This window comes from Sparus aurata, chromosome 9, assembly GCF_900880675.1.
Source record: "Sparus aurata chromosome 9, fSpaAur1.1, whole genome shotgun sequence".
Lineage (NCBI taxonomy): Eukaryota > Metazoa > Chordata > Actinopteri > Spariformes > Sparidae > Sparus > Sparus aurata.
Window position 1 is genome coordinate 34,407,156 of NC_044195.1, and position 19,538 is coordinate 34,426,693.

The 19,538-nt window shown below is 40.0% G+C and overlaps 2 protein-coding genes across 2 annotated transcripts; one reads left to right on the forward strand and one right to left on the reverse strand.

Moving 5' to 3' along the window:
* Positions 1–1,216: 1,216 nt before the first annotated feature.
* On the forward strand, positions 1,217–7,563 carry LOC115588110 (uncharacterized). The gene is made up of 7 exons (XM_030428490.1): positions 1,217–1,414; positions 2,378–2,492; positions 2,588–2,757; positions 3,615–3,760; positions 4,279–4,420; positions 5,276–5,427; positions 5,785–7,563. The coding sequence occupies exons 1-7, from the start codon at positions 1,375–1,377 to the stop codon at positions 5,875–5,877; spliced, it is 858 nt and encodes a 285-aa protein (XP_030284350.1). The 5' UTR covers positions 1,217–1,374; the 3' UTR covers positions 5,878–7,563.
* A 2,215-nt stretch (positions 7,564–9,778) lies between these two features.
* Positions 9,779–19,297, reverse strand: LOC115588111 (transmembrane protein 50B-like). Its single transcript, XM_030428491.1, is given in 8 exon segments — positions 9,779–10,133; positions 11,142–11,199; positions 12,751–12,825; positions 12,828–12,842; positions 15,028–15,095; positions 16,173–16,285; positions 17,138–17,401; positions 19,150–19,297. Coding segments are annotated over 7 exon segments (474 nt in total). The 5' UTR covers positions 17,237–17,401; positions 19,150–19,297; the 3' UTR covers positions 9,779–10,087.
* Positions 19,298–19,538: the final 241 nt, after the last annotated feature.

Below are 19,538 nucleotides of genomic sequence, written 5' to 3' on the forward strand. Positions count from 1 at the left end.
GTCAAGTCTCTGTGTAACTGGTATCCAGTACTGATGCCTCACTGGAGGGTAACTGGTCTGCTGGTCTGTACTTGTTGGCATCTGTGTCATAATGAAACTGAAAGGCCGGCTCGCTGCAGTGAGACACACCTGAACCGTCAAATTCAGGTTGATTCAGTCTTTGGCTTAAACATTAAACTAAAGCCAGAGGACTATTACAGTTTATGGCTGCGTGCAGCTTCAAAGTCCACATTGTGTCAAACAGACTGACTCTGGACTTTGTTCCTCTGTAATGAAGACTGTGTGGACCGAGCTGAGCCCTCCTGCTGGTCCATGTCGCCCTCTGCTGGTGTTTCTGTGTCCTGTCGGATTGTTTTCTTTCTCCTGGACAGATGTGATCTTTGCCAAAGGTCACAGTTCAAGAAAACACAGTGAAGAAGCGCAGTCCATCACATCCTGCTTCTTATCTCACACACCACAAAACCTCAAAACCAAATTGGGTTCACACGCAGAAAGAAATCTGTTTCAACAAGAAAATATATTTTTTTCACCAGCTTTCACACAAGGAAAAGATCATTCTGAATATCTTTTTTATTTATTTTTTTATTTGATTGGTTGAAAAAAATCATCCTGAAAAAATGATATTATCCTGAATTTTTTTATTTATAATTTTTTTTGCTTTGTTTCGCACAGAACAAATTCAAACACAAGAAAAAAATTATTCTTAATTAAATATGTGTTTGATTTCACACGATGCATGAAAAAATATATCATCCTGAATATTGTTTTTTTTTTTTTCTTCCACTCGGTTTCACACATAAAAAGATTGGGTTTTTTTGTGGGGGGGGGGGGGGGGGGGGGGGGGGTGTTGAAACAAAAAAATCAGGAAGAAAAAAATTCAGATGTTTGTTTTCACTCAGTTTAACACGAGGCAAAACAAATCTATTATTTATGTTTTTATTTATTTTTTCTGAATAAATATTTCTGAAAAAATAATTTGTTGGTTTCACTGATGGAAAAAAAATATCAACTTGAATGTTTTTTTTCTCGGTTTTACAAACAGGAAAAATCAGATTTCTTTGTCTTTTCTCATGTGTGAAAAGAGTGAAAGAAAAGTGCAGGGAAGTTTCTTTTAGTGTGAAACAAATGAAAAGAAAAGAGTTCCTCCTCGAGTTCCCAGGGGCGTTTAAGGGGCGTGTCCGGAAGTCCGTTTTTGGCAGAAGTCTGAAGTACGTAACTTCCACAGATTCTTTCCCAAATTGAGGAAGTGTGTCATCGGCCGAGCTTGAGTTGATGTGACGGTTGTTCTGATCGCTTACAGCCGACATGGAGACGGACTCGATACCTCCATGTTTGACCCAGACTCGGTTCCGTTTGTGAAATGACGCCGTCACGATGTTGGTCATCGCGCTGTGCGTCCAGCTCGTCGCTCGAGGTAAGAGTCGTTGATAACCGTTAACCGTTTCGATATTAGCTAGCATGGCTAGCCTAGCCGTTTGTGTGTGCGCTCTCTGTGTGTGTTAACTGTGAGGCAACATCCTCTATGTGTGTCTGTGCGCATGTGACAAATGGAGAGGTGTCCGAATTTAGCCAAGCTGACACACACAGGTTCGGACCGGACGGTCCGCAACAACAACTTCTTTTATATTAGAAAAGTGTTGTAAGCTAGCAAGCCAGACTCCATTAAACAACTGGCTATTTAAAGGTCACTGTGTGTCAGCGGAGCTGGCCGTCACAGATAACATGATCTAATGTTGTAATTGTTTTAAATAAGGCATTGTGGTAAAATCGGCATAAACTGAACCCATCAAACACACACATAGACCAGACTCCACTTCTAAAACTCACACTTTTAAAGTCTGGTTGAATTGAGTGTGTCAGATAAAATGCAACATAATGTCTTATTTATTTTATAGAAGTTATTGTGGTAAAATTGGCATCTTCCATTGTGCAATGTTCTTGTTCTTTAAAGGAAGCTGTAACATTACACTGTTTAATCTGATTAACAGGAAAAATTGACAAAACACTCAGAACTGTTATCAGAAACATCAGTTTTTACTGGCAGCTCACAGGAAACAGCCGAATGTAGTTGAATCACACACTCTTGTTTTTATGTATAATTTTAATCAAACTAATAGTTTTAATCAGGGCAGAAAAGTGCGAGAAAGTGAAGCAATAGTGGCCAATTAAGGAGCTTTAATTATATTTGGATGACTTAGTGCATTATTATTCATACAAAAGAATTAATATAAGTTATGGTTGTTCAGAAAAAGACAAAAAAAAAACCTCAAAGATCAGATTTAGTCATTACAGTTGCAGGAAATGTGTCCTTTCTTGTATTCCTGTCACACACCTTCTTATTCGCTGATCTCTCCGTGTCCGTTCCCATCACTCCCAGTACTTTGTGAGGTGCCACCAGCACCACCGCAGGACATCCATGTTGATAACTGGCTTCTGAAATGGACTCCCGGCACCGAGGATACAGATGTTACCTACACGGTTAAGTACAGCAGGTGAGGTCTGATGGCTGTCCTGTGAATCTGCCCCCACATGACACCAACTCAGTTATTTCTCTTAACCTCTTGTTGTTTCTGCTCTCAATCCTAAGTTTTGATAGCGAGAAGTGGATAAATGTTCCAGCCTGCGAGAAGATATCTTCTACTTCATGTGATGTCACGTCACTCAAAGCTGTGGACGAGCTGGGCTGCGTGAAGCTGCGAATCCAGGCAGAGAGACGAGGCCTGAAGTCCAGCCAGGTGGAAGCCTGCAGCAATCACAGTGAGAAACCAACACCTGCACCCAGAATTAAGAACCTTTGTTTTGTGTTTTTATGGGTTTGCATGTATTGAAATAATGCAGATTAATATACACACCGGCAACAAAAGATGTGCTTGATCTGAGAGCTCTCCACTGCAGAGACTGCATTAAAAAAAGTGGATGATTAATAAGAGGGTCGGACGGAGAGTGTTTTTCAAACTCTTCTTTTATCACGGTGGCTTTCTGCAGCCTTCAGTGATTCAACAGGTAACGACCAAAGATAGAAATTCAGTTTGGTACAAAGTTTCTCACATCTTTCTAGTAAACCATCTTCCAAGGGAACTTAATAAAGGATCTTTGGAAGCGTTAGTACTTTAGCTCAGTTCAGTTATTCCTCTGTGAGTAAACTCTCTTCACAGGGAAATCGAGAAAGGATCCCTCTACCCAGCTCTCTGAATGAATCTATTTATTCTTCACACATCGTTCAGTTTGTACGAGTGTCTGTGACTGTGTGCAGCTTATGATGCTGTTATCTTTTATATTACACTAAAAACGTCACTGAGCAGAAACAAACAAGACACTCTTGATTACAGTCGTGAGGTTCAGAGGTGTTGAATGACAGCGGTCTAACTGTCAGGAAGTGACTAATTTCAGACCCACGACTGGTAACATTTACTTTCAGTTACATCGGCTTTCTATAGTTTGAGTGGGCTCGTTTGAGGCGGCACATCAGCGTCGTAGTGCCGCTGTCTGTCATGTGGTTCCGGGCGTTAACCAGCCTAACCATGGTGTGAACCACAGAGTGATGTGTTTAGGCGAGCCTCCGGGCCTGGTGTGGATCTGTCCTGATCTTCAGTGTGCTTGTTGCGCTCTCTCAGATGACTCCTGCACTCCTGTAGTCGATCTGACCGCCCAGCCCGGGTCACTGATGGTACATCTGAGCAGTGACAACGATCTCGCAAAGGAACATGCAGATCACGCCAAACACAGAGTGTACTTGGGCAAGGAAGGAGAGAAGCTGAAGGTGAGGAACCTCATCAGTTTAGAGATAATACACCAGATCTCAGACCATGAAGTGGTTCAGACCTGGTTTTAACATCCTGAGGGAGCACATCTCACTACCACAATCTACATTTAAATGAACTCGTACATCAAGGACACAAACAAAGAACATAATGTAGAACATTTGCCAAATTTACAAGAAGGCACAAATGATGATGAATTGATGAGAGACAGTGTTTCAAAATGTTTATAAAGTTTCTCCCAACTCAGCAACTCACTAAATAGTGTGATTCTTAAAGGGAGTCTGGTGACTTTCTCCAAGAAGTAGCCTACATCAGTTACTGTTTAGTATATGTGTAATATTTGACATGTTGTCTTCTTTCATAAATTGAATAATTTATTCCATTAGTCCTAAAAATATCCTGCAGATGATTTGATGATGAAAATAATCTTTGGAAACAATATTTGTGAAATGAAGAGAGAATATTGACCTTCTGTCTGTATTATGTGTTAATCCAAACTCCTTCCACTCCCCTGCAGCTCTTTAAAGACAGCGTGGCCTCAGTGCCCATCAACGGGCTGCAGGAGGGAGAGCGGTACTGTGTGAAGGTCCAGTACATCTACCTGGGATATCCGGTCGGACTGCCGAGCTGCACCAAGTGTGAGCTCATCCCCAAGACAAGTAAGAGCCTCTTAGAGCTGGTTGTTTGTTTCACTTGTAGAGCAGAATGAAAATCAATCAGTGGATATATAACGATCTTCTTGAGTTCCAGAGTTTTTTAAATAAGTGAAAATAAAATATAAAAAAAGATTTTATGTGAAACGGTAAAATAAAAAGGTATTTATCAGGAGAAAAATAAATCGCTTGGTTTCACAGATGACATTTTTTACAATTATTTTTTATTTTTTTTGTCTTTTTTCCTCTTGAAAGAATTGTCTTTTATATTTTTTCCTCCTGAGGGAAGTCTTTGTCCCCTGTGTTCATGACATGAGAACTGATGGAAAATTCAGTTATACCACAATATCTTTCCAGAATTAGTTTTAGTTTTGACAACTGTGGAAGAGAAAATTAAAAGAAGACTTGATGTGAAACAGTAAAACTAAATATTTGTCTGAAAAAAAAAAGTTTTTGCATTTATTTCACACTTTTTTTCTTCTTGGAAACAAAACGTCCAAGTTTCAGAATGTGTTTTTACATCCGTGAAAAATAAAATAAATATAATTTTTTTTTATGACAATGAGCAAAAACATTTTTTCAGGAGAGAAAAACTCTCTTGGAATTTCTTTTATATATTTTCGTCCTCCTGGGGAAAGAATTTTTTTTTAAAGTGGTAAAAAAAATTAAGTTTAACTACAATATTCAGAGAAAACGGGGTTTTTTTTTCACTTGGATTTTTTTTCTCCTGAATGACTTTGCGTTCCTTCTTCATATTGTTTTCCTCCTCTTCATTCGGGTCCACATGAAACTTTTTGGGTTTTTTTGTCCAAAAAAACGTAATTTTTTTCATGAATTGTCTTTTTTGTGTGTTTTTCCCAGAACACGAGTTGAACCAAGCAGAAATCTCTGTGGCCGTGGTCGTGCCCGTCGCCTGCGTCGTCATCCTGGGACTCTTGATGGCGTACGTCCTCATCTTCCACTTTAAGAAGATCAAACGGCTGATGCAGCCGCCCTGCAAGATCCCAGAGGACGTAAGAGACACACAGACACACACACACACTGCTGATCTTGGCTACAATGGTTCACACAGTCTGCTTTACATTAATGAGGAAGTCATGTGACTGATATGAGAGAGAGAGAGACATTTAGTCCACTAAACATTTCTGGAACTGTTTTGCTGTGAAGTTGCAGAAATGTTTAGTGGACCTTCCATCTATCTGTCTGTGTTGAGGACACCCGTCCGTCCTTGTCCTGTTGGACATCAGATCATAAAGCATATTTAGAGCAGCTGATCACAAACAGCAGTTGTCTGGACACAGTGAAACACATCAACACTTCAGTGTGCTCACAGGAGTTATAATACAAACTGTATGTTTGTGTTTTTCCAGTTGTTCCAATTCAGCTCGTATGTCCACCATCCCCTCCCCACCAGCCCCAGCGAGGAGCAGTTTGATGTCATCACTTGCATCACGCCGCAGTAAACCGGCTCGGACTGTTTGAGCCAGCTGGACTCGGCTGTGCTCCTCCCTAACACAGATTCTTACCGGCGCTACATTCAGCTTTCACTGCAGGAGAAAGAACTGAACCATTTAGCAACCAGCTCCACACTGTCCTCATATCCGCTCTCATTTGATTTAATACTGCTGCAAATTACAAATCATAGATGTTGAATATAATCACCAAGGTCTAAAGTTTTTTTGTGCCAAATTGACGATTGACTGTGAAAAATGTTTTCTTTTCAGGAGAAGTTGAAAGAGGGTGCTTACAGACATTTTTAGTGTATCGGTTTGACGTTTGATGTTCCAAGTGCACTTTGACTTGTGGAGAGTCATTGTGAGAAACTGTTAAACCAACACGCAGACAGCGATCACACGGGATGAGAACTGCTGCTCATAGACGTCGACTTCACACTAGTTTTAAAGGAAGAGAAACTGTGAGACTACTGGAGATTTCTTGTTTTTGTTTTTACAACTGTACACTATTTTTTCTGTTTATTTCTAAGCACTTTTGTAGGTATTATACAACCAGATCATCAGCAGCTTCTAACAATCACAGCATTAATTCTGCCGATGTAAAATAAAGTGCTAACACAGAGCACAGACTCTACGGAGGCGTCAGCAACCGCTAAATCATTACAAAAGGTGCAACATGTAAAAATAAGCCACTGATCATATTCATACCGCTAACAAATAGACTGTTAAAACCTGGAAATTAGTTTGCCTGTAACGAGCTCAAGCAAAATCTCTGAGAGGGAACCAGAGTGATGCTAACTTCCAGTGTAGCCTGCAGAAATGTGTCTTCCCTGCAGCTCAACTGGGGAAGATCACCAGATAGCTAGTTAGCTTGGTTAGCTGTGCAGTGAGTGGCCCAGAGTGATGTTACAGGATAGGCTGGGCCAAAGCTAGCTTGTTAGACGACCCAAGTTAGCAGGCTAACACAACCGACCCTTTTCACAGCAGACACTCACGTTTTACTTTTCAAAGCCAGAAAGGCTCGAGTGAAGTTTTAAACACGAGGCCTGTTTACATGACCACAATAATCAGGTTACGATAATAACGTGATTTGATATGTTTTATATGCACTTTAGTAAAGACGTAATGGAAAAGCTGTAACAAGTGGAATGTCTGCTGTAAAAGGGTCACAGACAAGCCTCTGTCATATCACGTCTGATCCTAAATTCATTTTTATTGTCCAACACCAACAATCAGAGCTCTACACGCCTTCTAAACTCTGAGCTAAGAGCTGATGGTGACTCTGGTGATCTGCTGTTAATTTAGATTAACCGTCAACAGGTGGATGATTTCTACACACTGCACCTTTTTAAAAACGTGGGAATTTGCTGTCATCTGTGAGGAAATTATGTCCGAGTCGAGCAAAAAGCACATGACCAGAGGTTGAAGGTGGTGATCTGTCATCTGTCCATGACAATCTTAATCTTTATTCTCCAATCACACCAGAGCCTTTTCTCACCGGCTGGACTGTTTTTGAAGGTGCTTTCTGCTTCTTGTCTGGCTTCTCTCCTCCTAACACTGCTTAAATATTGTTGTTTTTTTTACTCCTTTGTACATTAACTGACTTTCTGTGTCGGTGAGATCAACTCAGTTAGTTGGATATTACAAAGTTTTGCTCTGGGTTAAATAATAATTAATAAAACATGTGGAGACAGACGGCGTCATGATGTGTCACTTCACCTTCATCCCAATGTGTCTAATTCAGAGGAACAGTCTACTCACCCACTCACTGATAGACAGTCGGGGACATTTTGTCGTGCACGGCGTCGCAGCATTTTCCTAAACGAATGAAGGAGCTGTGGACACGTCTAAATAATTATCAGATTCCAGGGTCCAATAAAACATTTTCTTTATTTTTCACATATTCGAAGCTTTTGACAAGTCAGACAAATGATAAAAAATGTTGGGAAGTGCCCCTGAATCCTACTTCCCCAATTTCCCCTCTGATTTTAACTCCATGCAAGTCAAAGCTTTAAAAGAAACACTTGTACCTTAGTGTGTCTTTCGGACGTTATAAAATAATCAATACGTGAAAAGCAAGGAGTGTAAAGAAGTCTGTTTAATGCCTTTACTACAGCAGTCTGACTGACAAGGTTTGTTCCATACTTAAATACTTAAAATGGCCACTTAAAAAAAAATCCAGAGTATACTGAATACTTACATCTCACTGTACAGGACATTTTCTGGTAGAAACGAGCTAAACGAGGACAATAAGTACAAGAAGACAAAACAGCCTATTTTAAAAAACACACTCGATCCTGAGGCAGAACGACAGCGACTAATCTGTCAACAGGAAACTGACCCTAATACGAATCAGAAACAATAACAATCATCCAATTATAATCCAGTGCATGTGCTGAACGAATGAGCAGCTTCAGCCGAGACAGCAGGAGGGGCTTTGTTCCCTCTGTGGTGGTGTGTTCGCTCACATCCACTTCAAAATGCATTTATAGCAATAAATTATCTCCTCCTTAAACAAACGATGATTTTCCCTTTCTGATTCACTACAGTGAAAATACACTGTAACCCCCAACACAATGAATAAATGCATGAATGAACACTTGAGAAGCATCTGAGAAGCTCAGTTCAGACCTTGTATTCACATCCGTCCTGATCCAGCACATGTGAAGTTACCGCTTCACTTTATATGCAAATTAAAATGGAACAACACTGGAACCAACGGGAACAGTTTTCAGCCCAAAGAACTAAATGTTATTTGCCGAATTTACAAGAAGGTCCAAATGGTTAAGAATTTAAAACGTTTCTTGTGTTTCAATAACTCACAACAATGAGTGTTTTTTCAAGGGAGTCTGGAAAGACACACTTTAGACGTGACAGACACTTTTACACGGAAAGAAACAAGTTCATGGATTACATTTAAAGCCGAATTTAGACAAACTTATTAAATTATTAAAATTCATCAGAGACATCATTTGGCAATGTTTTTTTTAAGTCTCTCCGACTCTAAAAATGTGGTAATTTTAAGAGTTTCAAAGGGAGTCTGGAGACTTTTTACCAAGAAGTAGCCAATATTGCTTACTGTTAACTGTATTTGGCATGTTTTCAGTGAAAAAAAACAAACAGACTGTATAAGATTTAATGTCGAATTAAAGAGAAGGCACACATGATTTAGAATTTGCTGTAGCTGTTTCACAAAGTTCTTCTAATTCTCAAAATCAAGTGCTTTTTCAAGAGAGTCTGGGGACTTTCTCCAAGAAGTGGACTTTTACTGTGGTTACTGTTTACTGTCTTTGTAAAATTTTATATGTATACAGTCTGTAAAAAAATAAGGCCCAATTAAAAAAGAATTTGTCAGTCTGAAAGTCTCAAAATTGCCCAATTTGTAAGGAAGTCTGGATATCTCCCCAGGAATGGTCTATTACGGTAACTGTTTACTGTTAAGAAAGTTTGTTTTAACTCCACAACTCTTAAAATCCCTCCATTTGTTAAAGGGGTCTGGTGATGTTGTGGTTACTAGTTCACTTCATGTTCTAATTTAATGCTGAATTTACAAGAAGGCACCAATGATTTAGAATTTGTCATAGCAGTTACACAAAGCTTGTTACGTTTCTCCTCAATGAACAACTCTTTAAATTGCGCAATTTGTTAAGGGAGTCTGGTGATGCTGTGATTCTAGTTCAGTGGTTGGACCTGCACGTCTTCATGGCCTCTTTTGAAAGGAAGTAGGGATGTTCACAACCTACTTTTAACAGCTGTGGTCGGATCATTTAGGACGGATATTAACACCGGGTCTGAACCGGTCCTGATGTACAATGAAACAAAGAACATGAACCAGTTCCTCCAGTTTGTCCAAAACAAAAAAAAAGGTTCAGTCATTTTAAATACAAACACTTTGAAAAGTTTTTTTTTCTCAAGAACAGCACAGACACAGTATGAGTCATTTACAAAAGCATCTAAACTACAGAGAACTAAAGTGTGTGTGTGTGTGTGTGTGTGTGTGTTTGTGTGTGTGTGTGTAGCAGCAATGACGGATTTCTATTTAAAAAGCAAATGCAGTTTATAAAACAATCTGTGGATTTGTGTGTGTGTGTTTGGGCTGGTTACAAAACATGTTGACTGACTGCACGTGTGTGTGTGTGTGTGTGTGTGTGTGTGTGTGTGTGTGTGTGTGTGTGTGTGTGTGTCATTTATACCGACAGTCAGCAATAAGACAAACCCTCTAACCCCATAAATCTTCAGTCCGGCCGAACTTGTAGATCAGAGTGCTGCAGAAAGACAGAGAGGAAGAAACACAACGTCAGCATAAGTTCCTCCATCACAAGAGGTTTAATGGACCATCAAGATCGTCACATTTGATATTTTTTAAAAAGGGACATGAGTCATCCTGATCAGTTTCTCATATCAGGAGGAAATCTACAATCTTGCAGAGAATGATGTCTGCGAAACCAAAGAGCTGATTTTAGAAAAAAAGGAGGCAAAGACACAAACTCCCAGTGAAGCAGGTGAACAGTTAAAGGTTCCTGGAAACCAACATCACAGAGGACCAAGCCCCTTTTTATGCCATCACATAAACTTATCATCTATAAAACACGTGGGTAGGTTAAAACAATTTTCCTGTTAAGTATCACTTGAGTCACACCCAAACTGGAAACAACATGAAGCTGCAAGACATTTCCTGTTACTGATAATGATACTGAGCTGTAGTTGTTGAGCAAGCGACGCTCATGAATGGATACAAGCTGAACCTGCTCTGTAAACTCGAAGTGTAACATCACAACATGAACATTTAACGCGGTTGTTCTGGACCGTTTCACAGAAATCAATACCTTCGTCATAGAAATACGTTTGGTTGGTAGTTTACAGACAGGCAGTGTTTTAATATCTGATCATTTACTGGGTTGATTCAAGTTCCATGTTGTAGACCAGACTAGAATACAGGTCCGTCCTGTCATCTTAACGAGGGTAATCCGTTTTGACTGCGGCGGTGCTACTTTGGAGAAACGCAGCCTGGCGTCGTCTAGCAGTGGGCGATCACGTAAGCTGGCGATCAGACTCGAAGCATTTATCCATCCATCAAGGAGGATAATCACTAGCAGGACCATCATGCTAGTAACATAACAACACAGCAGCTTCGCCTTTAGCAAACTGATCAGTGTGGGGGGTTCCCAACACGTTACACACACGGTCCATGGACTGACCTACCAACGTTGAAGCACAAGCCTACTGGATCACTTCACCCCCAGATTAGATATATGTGATGGTCCCATACTCACCTAAAAAAGATGAATGCGTTCTGAAAGAACACAGCCAGCCCGGGAGCCACTTCTTTCTCTATAACATCAAAACACAGAACAAAATCAGTCAGTAATAAAATGATAACTAAAGGGATGTTGAAATGTGTATTTAAATATCTCTAAACAGACTACAGGAAGTCACTTTATTACCTAACGCCACAGAAACATTATTGGCTGTTAGACACCTTTGACAGGTCGGCGACAACTGATGGACTCAACCAAAAGTCTGCAGAAATAAAACTTGACTGTGACAAACACAGGACACAATCCAGCGAACGTGAGGCTTCAGCAGGTTGAATTAGACAAATCAGATGGATTTCCTTTCTTAGTTACGGTCGTTTTAGGACAAATATATCTTAGTTTAACCCCGGACAGTGTGTCCTGTCTGGCTTGGGTTGGAGGGGGACGTCCTGATATCAGATTTGGTCAAAATTACTTTTAAACTCTCTAACTTAAACTAGGAGAAAACAGAACAAACAATAGTTTAGCTTGAGTAAAAAGACTTTCTTGTTGTTGTATGCATGTGCCCTCAGAAATAAACCTAAACCCAGCTACCAGAACATGTACAGACCGCTGAAGCCTCATTATCAGAATAACTGGAATCCAGTGCATGGCCGCTATGAGCAGGACGATATGAATACAGCAACAAATAAGTCTTTAATACTCGTCTGTGCTTTTATTTGTAGCTGACAGGCTTTTAGCAGCGTCACTACCGAGTTCACAGGGCATGTCATAGTTTATTATTCTCAGAATAAGCTGGAATAAGAAGCAACAGTCACAGAGAGAGGTTCTGATCCGGTCACAAACACCAGGTCAGTGCTGAATCCCCTCTGTGAGGCTGGAAAACACTGACTGACTGCTGGCGGAGCGACAAATCTAACGAGGAAAGCTGCGTGTCGAACTGATCCGCATTAGCATGGACGCAGCTCGAGTCATAGTTAAAACCTCAGTAATCCCATTTGATTGTGGTGACATCAGAGGTGTTAAACATGTTGGTGGACCTGTGCGTCCTGATCCAAGTAGTGGATTAGAGATTGTGTGGGTGAGATAAACGAGGCGAAAAGAGGCGTGTATAGCTTTCTAGCTGACGGAATAATAAAGACAAACAGAATGATGTATGAATGGATAAGAGCTGAGAGGATTAGCTGGAGGAACAAGATGAATTAATGAGTGAATGACGTAGTCTTTGTAATCATTATGTTCCATTTAATTGCAGGTAGTCAAGGGTGATATAGGAGCTAACGGATGTGTTGCAGCCTTAAAAGGTTAAACTAGAGAAGATCCACTCACTCATACATCAGTCAGACGTCTGTCAGCAGAACAGCCACGTATAACTTCAGCAAGTCTTTCCTCATATAAGTTGCCAAAGACGTGATGAGTTAGCACGTAGCTGTTGTTTGGTCCTGTAACGTTGCTATGTGGGTTGAGGTTTGTGACATTTCTCTTTAGTTTTGGACTTCTCTTATTTTGAGCGAGGAAGGAACAACATTTAAAATAACATCAGATCCCAAAGTTGAAAAACCCCCCAACAAACAAAAAACGTTTGACTGGACGAGAGAAGAAGTAGCGACAGGCGTGTTCACCTCACTCGGCACCACATAGCCTCCGAACAGGATCCAGATGGAGGCGATGAGCGAGCCGAACATCATCATGAAGCCGATGACAGCCAGAGACGAGCTCCTGTGAGAACACCGAGTGTTAACACATCGACAGCTGAACACACAGTACCGCATCATCCTTTAATCATGAGCCAATCAATTAAAAACAGAGCAGAGGTGTATTACAAGTAATGTTTTAGAATGTGAGGCGTGAAAACTGAACAACTGCTTTGTTTTCTGTGCTTTAAAACACAATGACTTTACATCCTGCCAGTTGTCTATTAGTTGTTTCTGAGCAGGATTTTGTCTTTAAACCGTTTAAAAACACAAATGTTATTTCCATTTCAGACTCTGAGTGATCAGATGCTGAACTGAGGCCGTGACATGCACAGAAAGTGCTTTTCAATTATGTATCTCAGACGGTTCCAATTATGAGACACAATATTGTATCATGTTAAAGTGAGCTACAGTGGCCTCTATTAACATGGAAACTAATAAGACAGAACCTGAATATACAGCTCTTGTTTTAGCACTCGAGTTCATCTTCAAGAAATATTTGATCAATTAAGCTGAATGGGAAGTCAGGTAAAAAAAATCATGATTAAAAAGAACAGAAACTGAAAGAAAATCTGCACAGTACGGGATACAGGGTTCGTACACATTTTTCAAGGTCAAATTCAAGCACTTTTCAAGCACTTTTACAGGGCCATTTACACAAGTTTCCAGCACCTTATCGCTGGGGTAAAATACATATCTACAGGAATATATATACTCAGGATTATTTTTTCACTTTTATCACAATTATGTACATTGTATATGCCTGTAAACATCTAAAATTATGTTTCATGATAGCAAAAACTTTAGAAATTAAAGGAGAACACAAAGTTTTATCCAAAAAAAGGGAAGCCACTTGGTGTTCTTCAGGTACACTTGCACCGGGACAAAGAGAGACCTGAGCCTGTAATTTTCTTTTTTGACATAAACTTTTATAAGCTTTTCGCTTATTCATCAAAGTTTATTAATATTGAACGTGTCATCAGTCCAACTTGCATCAAATTCACCTTCTCCTCAGCCATCCTTCTCTATTGCCACCAGGCTGCATGTGTGATGATACACACACACACTAATTTTATTTCTCCTTGTAATAAGAAAACCATCCAGTCTGATCCCAATGTTGCCCAGACACAGAGTTATAATGTCAAGCACTTTCAAGCACTTAAACTAAAATCCAAGCACTTTTCAGACCTTGAAAACACAACATTGGAATTCAAGCACTTTCAAGGATTTCAAGCACCTGTACGAACCCTGGGGATAATATTTATTTTCTTCTCTTTTTATCTTATTAGTGTTAAGAACGACCTGTTTAATCACCATTTAGCATAATATGGAAAAAGAATACATGTACAGGAATCAAAGAGGCAAACAATCAGTACAAGAACGTTTCAGACGAGTCGGCACCGCAGTGGCTTTAAACAGGAGACTTCAATCAACACGAGTTCATCCAATAAACAAAGATGGATAGAAGCCCCGCCCCTTCCTGTTTCCATCACGGGACCTTATCTGATCAAACCTTTGTCTGGTAGTAAGGAGAGAGAGATAACGTATTGATCCAGTCTGAACTGTGTCATGAATCTCACACATGATGTTTGTCAGTTTGTTGTGATTAAAGTCAAACTTCATGTAGTTTAGTGTTAAAGCTCAGTGAACTACATCGTCCTATTCAGTCAGTCTGTCATCAAACTAAAGAAACATCCAGACAACATCTGTCTCCCTTCATTCACTACCAGACAAAGGTTTGATCAAATGATGTCGTTGACAGAAACAGGACTGCTGTGACTTCAGCTCTCTATGAACAGCTTAACATTGATGCTACAACACCACATTTTATCTCCAACTTTCTCACTTTATCATTATTGTTTTTTATACCTTATATTATTGTTGGTCTGATTTCATTCATCTCACTGCAGTGAAATGTGTTTAATCCTGGTTCAACCACTTGAAGTTCTTTGTAACTTTGTTTTTTGAAGGTGCTGCATAACTAATGATTCTTGTTCTTACTGTTGTCACACTGCAGTGTAACCTCATGTACACGTGGTTTGTGTGGGTGGTTGGTGAAAAGCTTTTCTTTTGGGAACCCAGCAGCTTATTTTTGACTGTTAACTGTTGATGAATCAGAACCAAACCTCCTGCTGCAAACCAACTAAACAAAACTGAGACTACAGAAACATTACGAGTCATTACAGACTCTCAAATGTCTCTCAACACACCTGTCCTGCCGAAGCAGCCCTCTCCGTACGTGTCTCCTCTCACCTGGCCGTTAGAAACTGCGTTGATCCTGAAAATACAAGACACAGTCAGCTGTGCAGGAAAAAACTCTACAGCCTAAAGTTTCAGTTCTCTTGAGTACTTCCTTTTGTTGAAGATGCTTTCACAAGATGTCGAGAGAAATGTCCACATTTTTTTTTTTTAACCTATGACCAAAAAGGAAGTGTCTCAAATCCTGTCAGCTTGACCTCAAGAAGATGAGAAACATGAAAGTGGAAGAGACACTGCAACAGTAAAGAAGCAGCGTCAAATGTCACAATGTTGGACCCGATAAAATCAGCTGTAAGTGCAGAGTGAGAAAATTACATCAGGAAAGCTGCTCATCATGGAGGACGTAAACAGAATACAAGATTATTTTCTTTCTCTTTTTGAATCGCTGAACAGATGTGAGACATGGGAAGCTACTGAAAGACTCAGAAAAAGGTTTTAAAAATCTTTCAAAATAATAAATGAGGGTCCAAACGAGGTAATTTTATACAGAGCTGCCTGTTTGCAACAACCTATTGTGTAGTACTGTCATCTTCTATTTTTAGGCTGTGTGTTTATGCCATTATTCTCGTAAATGAGTTTCAAAGATTGCCCCCAAACACCCACATCAATTTCTATATCTGATTGATCTTCCCCTCAAATCAGATGAACAGCAGCCAAGCTCATTTACAGTAAACCTGCAGCTTTCGCGCTGAGGGAGGAAATCTGTCCTCATGAGAAGACTGATCGATGGATTAACAAATTAACAAGGAAATAATTCAGTTGTTTTTAACTGAAAGTGACTCTTGATCGTTATGAGGTGATGATTTTCTTTGCTACTCTCTGCAGTTCAAAGCTACAACTAATGTTGATGTTGAGACCTGTAATTTAAAATTAACTCTTCTTAACACAATGTAGTTTTTTTTTTTTTAGGTATTTGCTGCTTTTTAGGAGTTTCCAGCAGCTCACCAGAAGGTTGTAACACATGAGAGAATCACAACACACATCCAACCAGCGGGAGACCCTTATTAGCAACAGGAACATGATGTGCTTCCAACTACTGAATGCTGCCAATTATTTTTAATTCTCTGATGATAACCCTCGAGTGTGCAACACTTACATGAAGAATGCTATGGTGGAGAAGACGCCGCATGTGTGGAAGGCGTGGTTCATCTTATCCTGACTTGGATACGTCACTGCTGCGTCTATCATGATCCACCAGCCTGTGAAGAACTGGGAGAAGAGAAAACAGGGTTGTCATCTGTGGTTATAGGAACACAGGATGTGCAGTACTGTGAGTCGACTGTCCAGAGGATTACAAATGGCCAGTCTTTAAAAGCTTCTAGTCATCAACAGAGAAGATGTCGACATGTCGAGATGTAAACAGCTGCTCACAGACAAGTCAAGCCTGAGAAGAATAATTAGTCACACCACTGATGTAATCTAAGTTTACTGAGAAATATTGTGTAATATTGGTGATTTAAGTTTACTGAGACATATTGTGTAATATTGTACTCTGCAACTTCTGATGACGTGATTCCTCAAAATGAACATGTCGAGAATATTAAAGCCCTTTTCATCAGCGTTTCCAAAGTAATGAAGGTTCAAACGCTGGCTTGGTGTGTCAGCTTTTACACGGAAACTTCTGCTTTTTAAGATGATGATGTAGCAACACAGTGAAAAACTTTATTTTGCTTCAAACCATCTCAGTTTTTTTTAACAGGATTTCCTGTTGATTTAGGAGACAGTGCTGTGGAGATGAAATCCCCAGATGTTGGCTGTGATGCAGTTTGGTTGTTTGCAAACCGAGAAAACGATGCAGCGAAAGAGATTTAAATGTTTTCTGAAGTGAAAGTGAAGCTTTTTTTGAGGTGAACAGTCAAACAGATAAAGGAGTGGTTATCATGTGTCTACATGTCTGACTCATTAATTAACTGTAGGTGCTGGAATTGACTGTTAGTTTAGAAATGTAAAACCAGGAGTCAGAGCCCAGTCATAACCTTACTTATGCCTCAACTGTATTATTTTCACAATCTTGCTTTTGCATACTGTCACACAAACAGTCACTCTAATAAACCTACTGACCAGAACTCCAGCGACGATCGAGGCCACAGCGTTCCTCCTCTCCCCCCAGTCGATGCATTCCCACTCTGGCCAGCGGAAGTTATCCAGAAAGCCAGCCATCTGCAGTCCTCGTCGTGTCCACCTCCTTCCGTCTGTTTCTCTGCACAGGTGAACCAGGCCTCCTCTTCCAGACTCGTAGGTGTCAACACCTGCTTCACCTGGTGTTCTTCGCAGACTGCAGGCGGCTCTGCTTCCGGCTCAGATCAGTGACACTGACCAAGTCTCCTGGAGAGGATGCATATGATCAAGTCTTATTATTATCTTCTGTACTTAAACTTTTACCTGATGTGTAACGTTCAGTTCTCTCAGACATGGAGTCTATAACTGCAGAGTTAGTGAGGAGTTTCTAACAGACAACAAGGAAATGTATATACTGCTTTTATTTTTTCACAGATATTGGAAATGCAATATGAAAAAAATTTTTAATGACAAATAAAAATAGTGAAGTCATGTTTCCTTTAGGGGTGGTGAAAAAAATCGATTATTGATTAATCGCGATTATAATATTGACGATTTTCCAAAAATCGATAAAAAAAAAAAAAACTTTTTTTGGGGGGGGAAATAGTAATACAAACTGGAGTCCTCCTCTTACTGGCTTCTGCTACATGGTCCACAGTCTGGAGCCAAGATATGTTATTCCATCCCGGAGCTTTTTCACACTTAAATCGATTCCAAATCTTTACAAGGAGACAAAACTTTCCGTGCAAGAGTCCCTCAACTCTGCTCACAGGGTAGCAATAACCTGCGATGCCTGGACACCCAGAGCTACAGTCTCATATGTGACCGTTACAGCTCATTATGTCAGCAGCTAATGGAAGCTAATGTCCTACGTACTTCAGACGAGAGCTATGGATGATAGCCACACAAGCGCAAATATGTGTGAGTTTCTCAAAGCAACGGCAGACGAGTGGGGAATAGAGAAACACGCCCTGGTTCTCGTCACCAACAATGCTTCTAACATGAGTCCGGCTGCTGAGCTTGGCAGCTTTCTTTTAACAGTGAAACACTACATTTAAAACAAATTAAAAAATAATAATTTTGATATTACAGTTACACTATACATATTGAAGGTGCTGTGAGGTGTTACTCAAAAGAGAAGTAAAATATTTCAGCAGCTGACTGATGTTAAATGGAAGATCAATAATCGTTAATAATTGAAAATCGAAACGATAATCGTTAATAATCGAAATTCGATTTGTAATCGAATCGAATCGGGAAATTGGGCCGATTAACCACCCCTAGTTTCCTTGGTGTCATTTCCACCAAGTAAATTACATCTGGAGACTATGATTTTTAAGCCGGGACGTCTCTGTGGCACTGTAGTGCTTTTGTTGACAAATGTCTTACACCAGTTCAAGCCATTGTGAGCAGCTCAGCTATAAATACAACACTTCCTACACATCTCAGTTAATACTAAATTATATATATACCTGGTCACAAGCATGCCGAATTAAAGAACGAATATTATTCAATCATTCATGGGTTAAAGTTTTTGCCAGGCGCCAATCAGCAAATAACAATAATGCTTAACATCTTAACTGCCATTTTACTGAACGGAATTTAGCATCACTGCCAACCGTTGAACAGAAACACACCTGAATCTGGCTAATAGCTTTATTAAGCTAGCTCTCACGTTAGCCTTTCAACACTACAGCTAGCTTCGTTCGTCTGTAGCAGAGCCATTTAGTAAAATAATCGATTGTTTAGTCTTTGAATTGCACCATTAGCGGATTAATAACCTTATTACATAAATCTCTAAAGGGTCGTGCCCAAGCTGTGTTACTGTGAGGAAGCTAACGGAGGCTAACATAACGTTCCTCGTCCAGATGCAGCAGCGGCTGTTCTGTTTGAAACGACAACGTGTGAAGCTAGCTAACAGTTAGCAGATACAAACCGTTAACTTCATAACAAAAGGAACTAAGTTTTAACGCGATATGACATGTTTGTGTGTAGGGTTACATGTAGCTGCCCACCTTGTCATGAGCCAGAGGTTGCTTTCAGTTTCCATTGACAAGCTGGAGCTGGTTCCCTCCTCCTTCTTCTTCTTCGTCGTCTTCTGCCTCTTCTTCTTCTTCGTTGCTGTCGCCGTCGATTTCTTCTTCTTTGTGTTTAATTGCGGTTAGCAAACAGCGCCAGCAACTTCTGACGGTCACTGAGAATTACAGTTTCTGATGTGGGACACGATTAAAAAATAAACATTTTCTGTTCCTGTAAAACTCTAAACTCAAGACATTAACTGTTGACGGACTAAGTGTTTACTTTTTAGGCTACAATGCTAAGGAAGTAGCCTAGCCTAGAATAAGAAGAAGAGAAGAAGAGAAGAAGAAGAAAGAAGAAGAAGAAGAAGAAGAAGAAGAATATT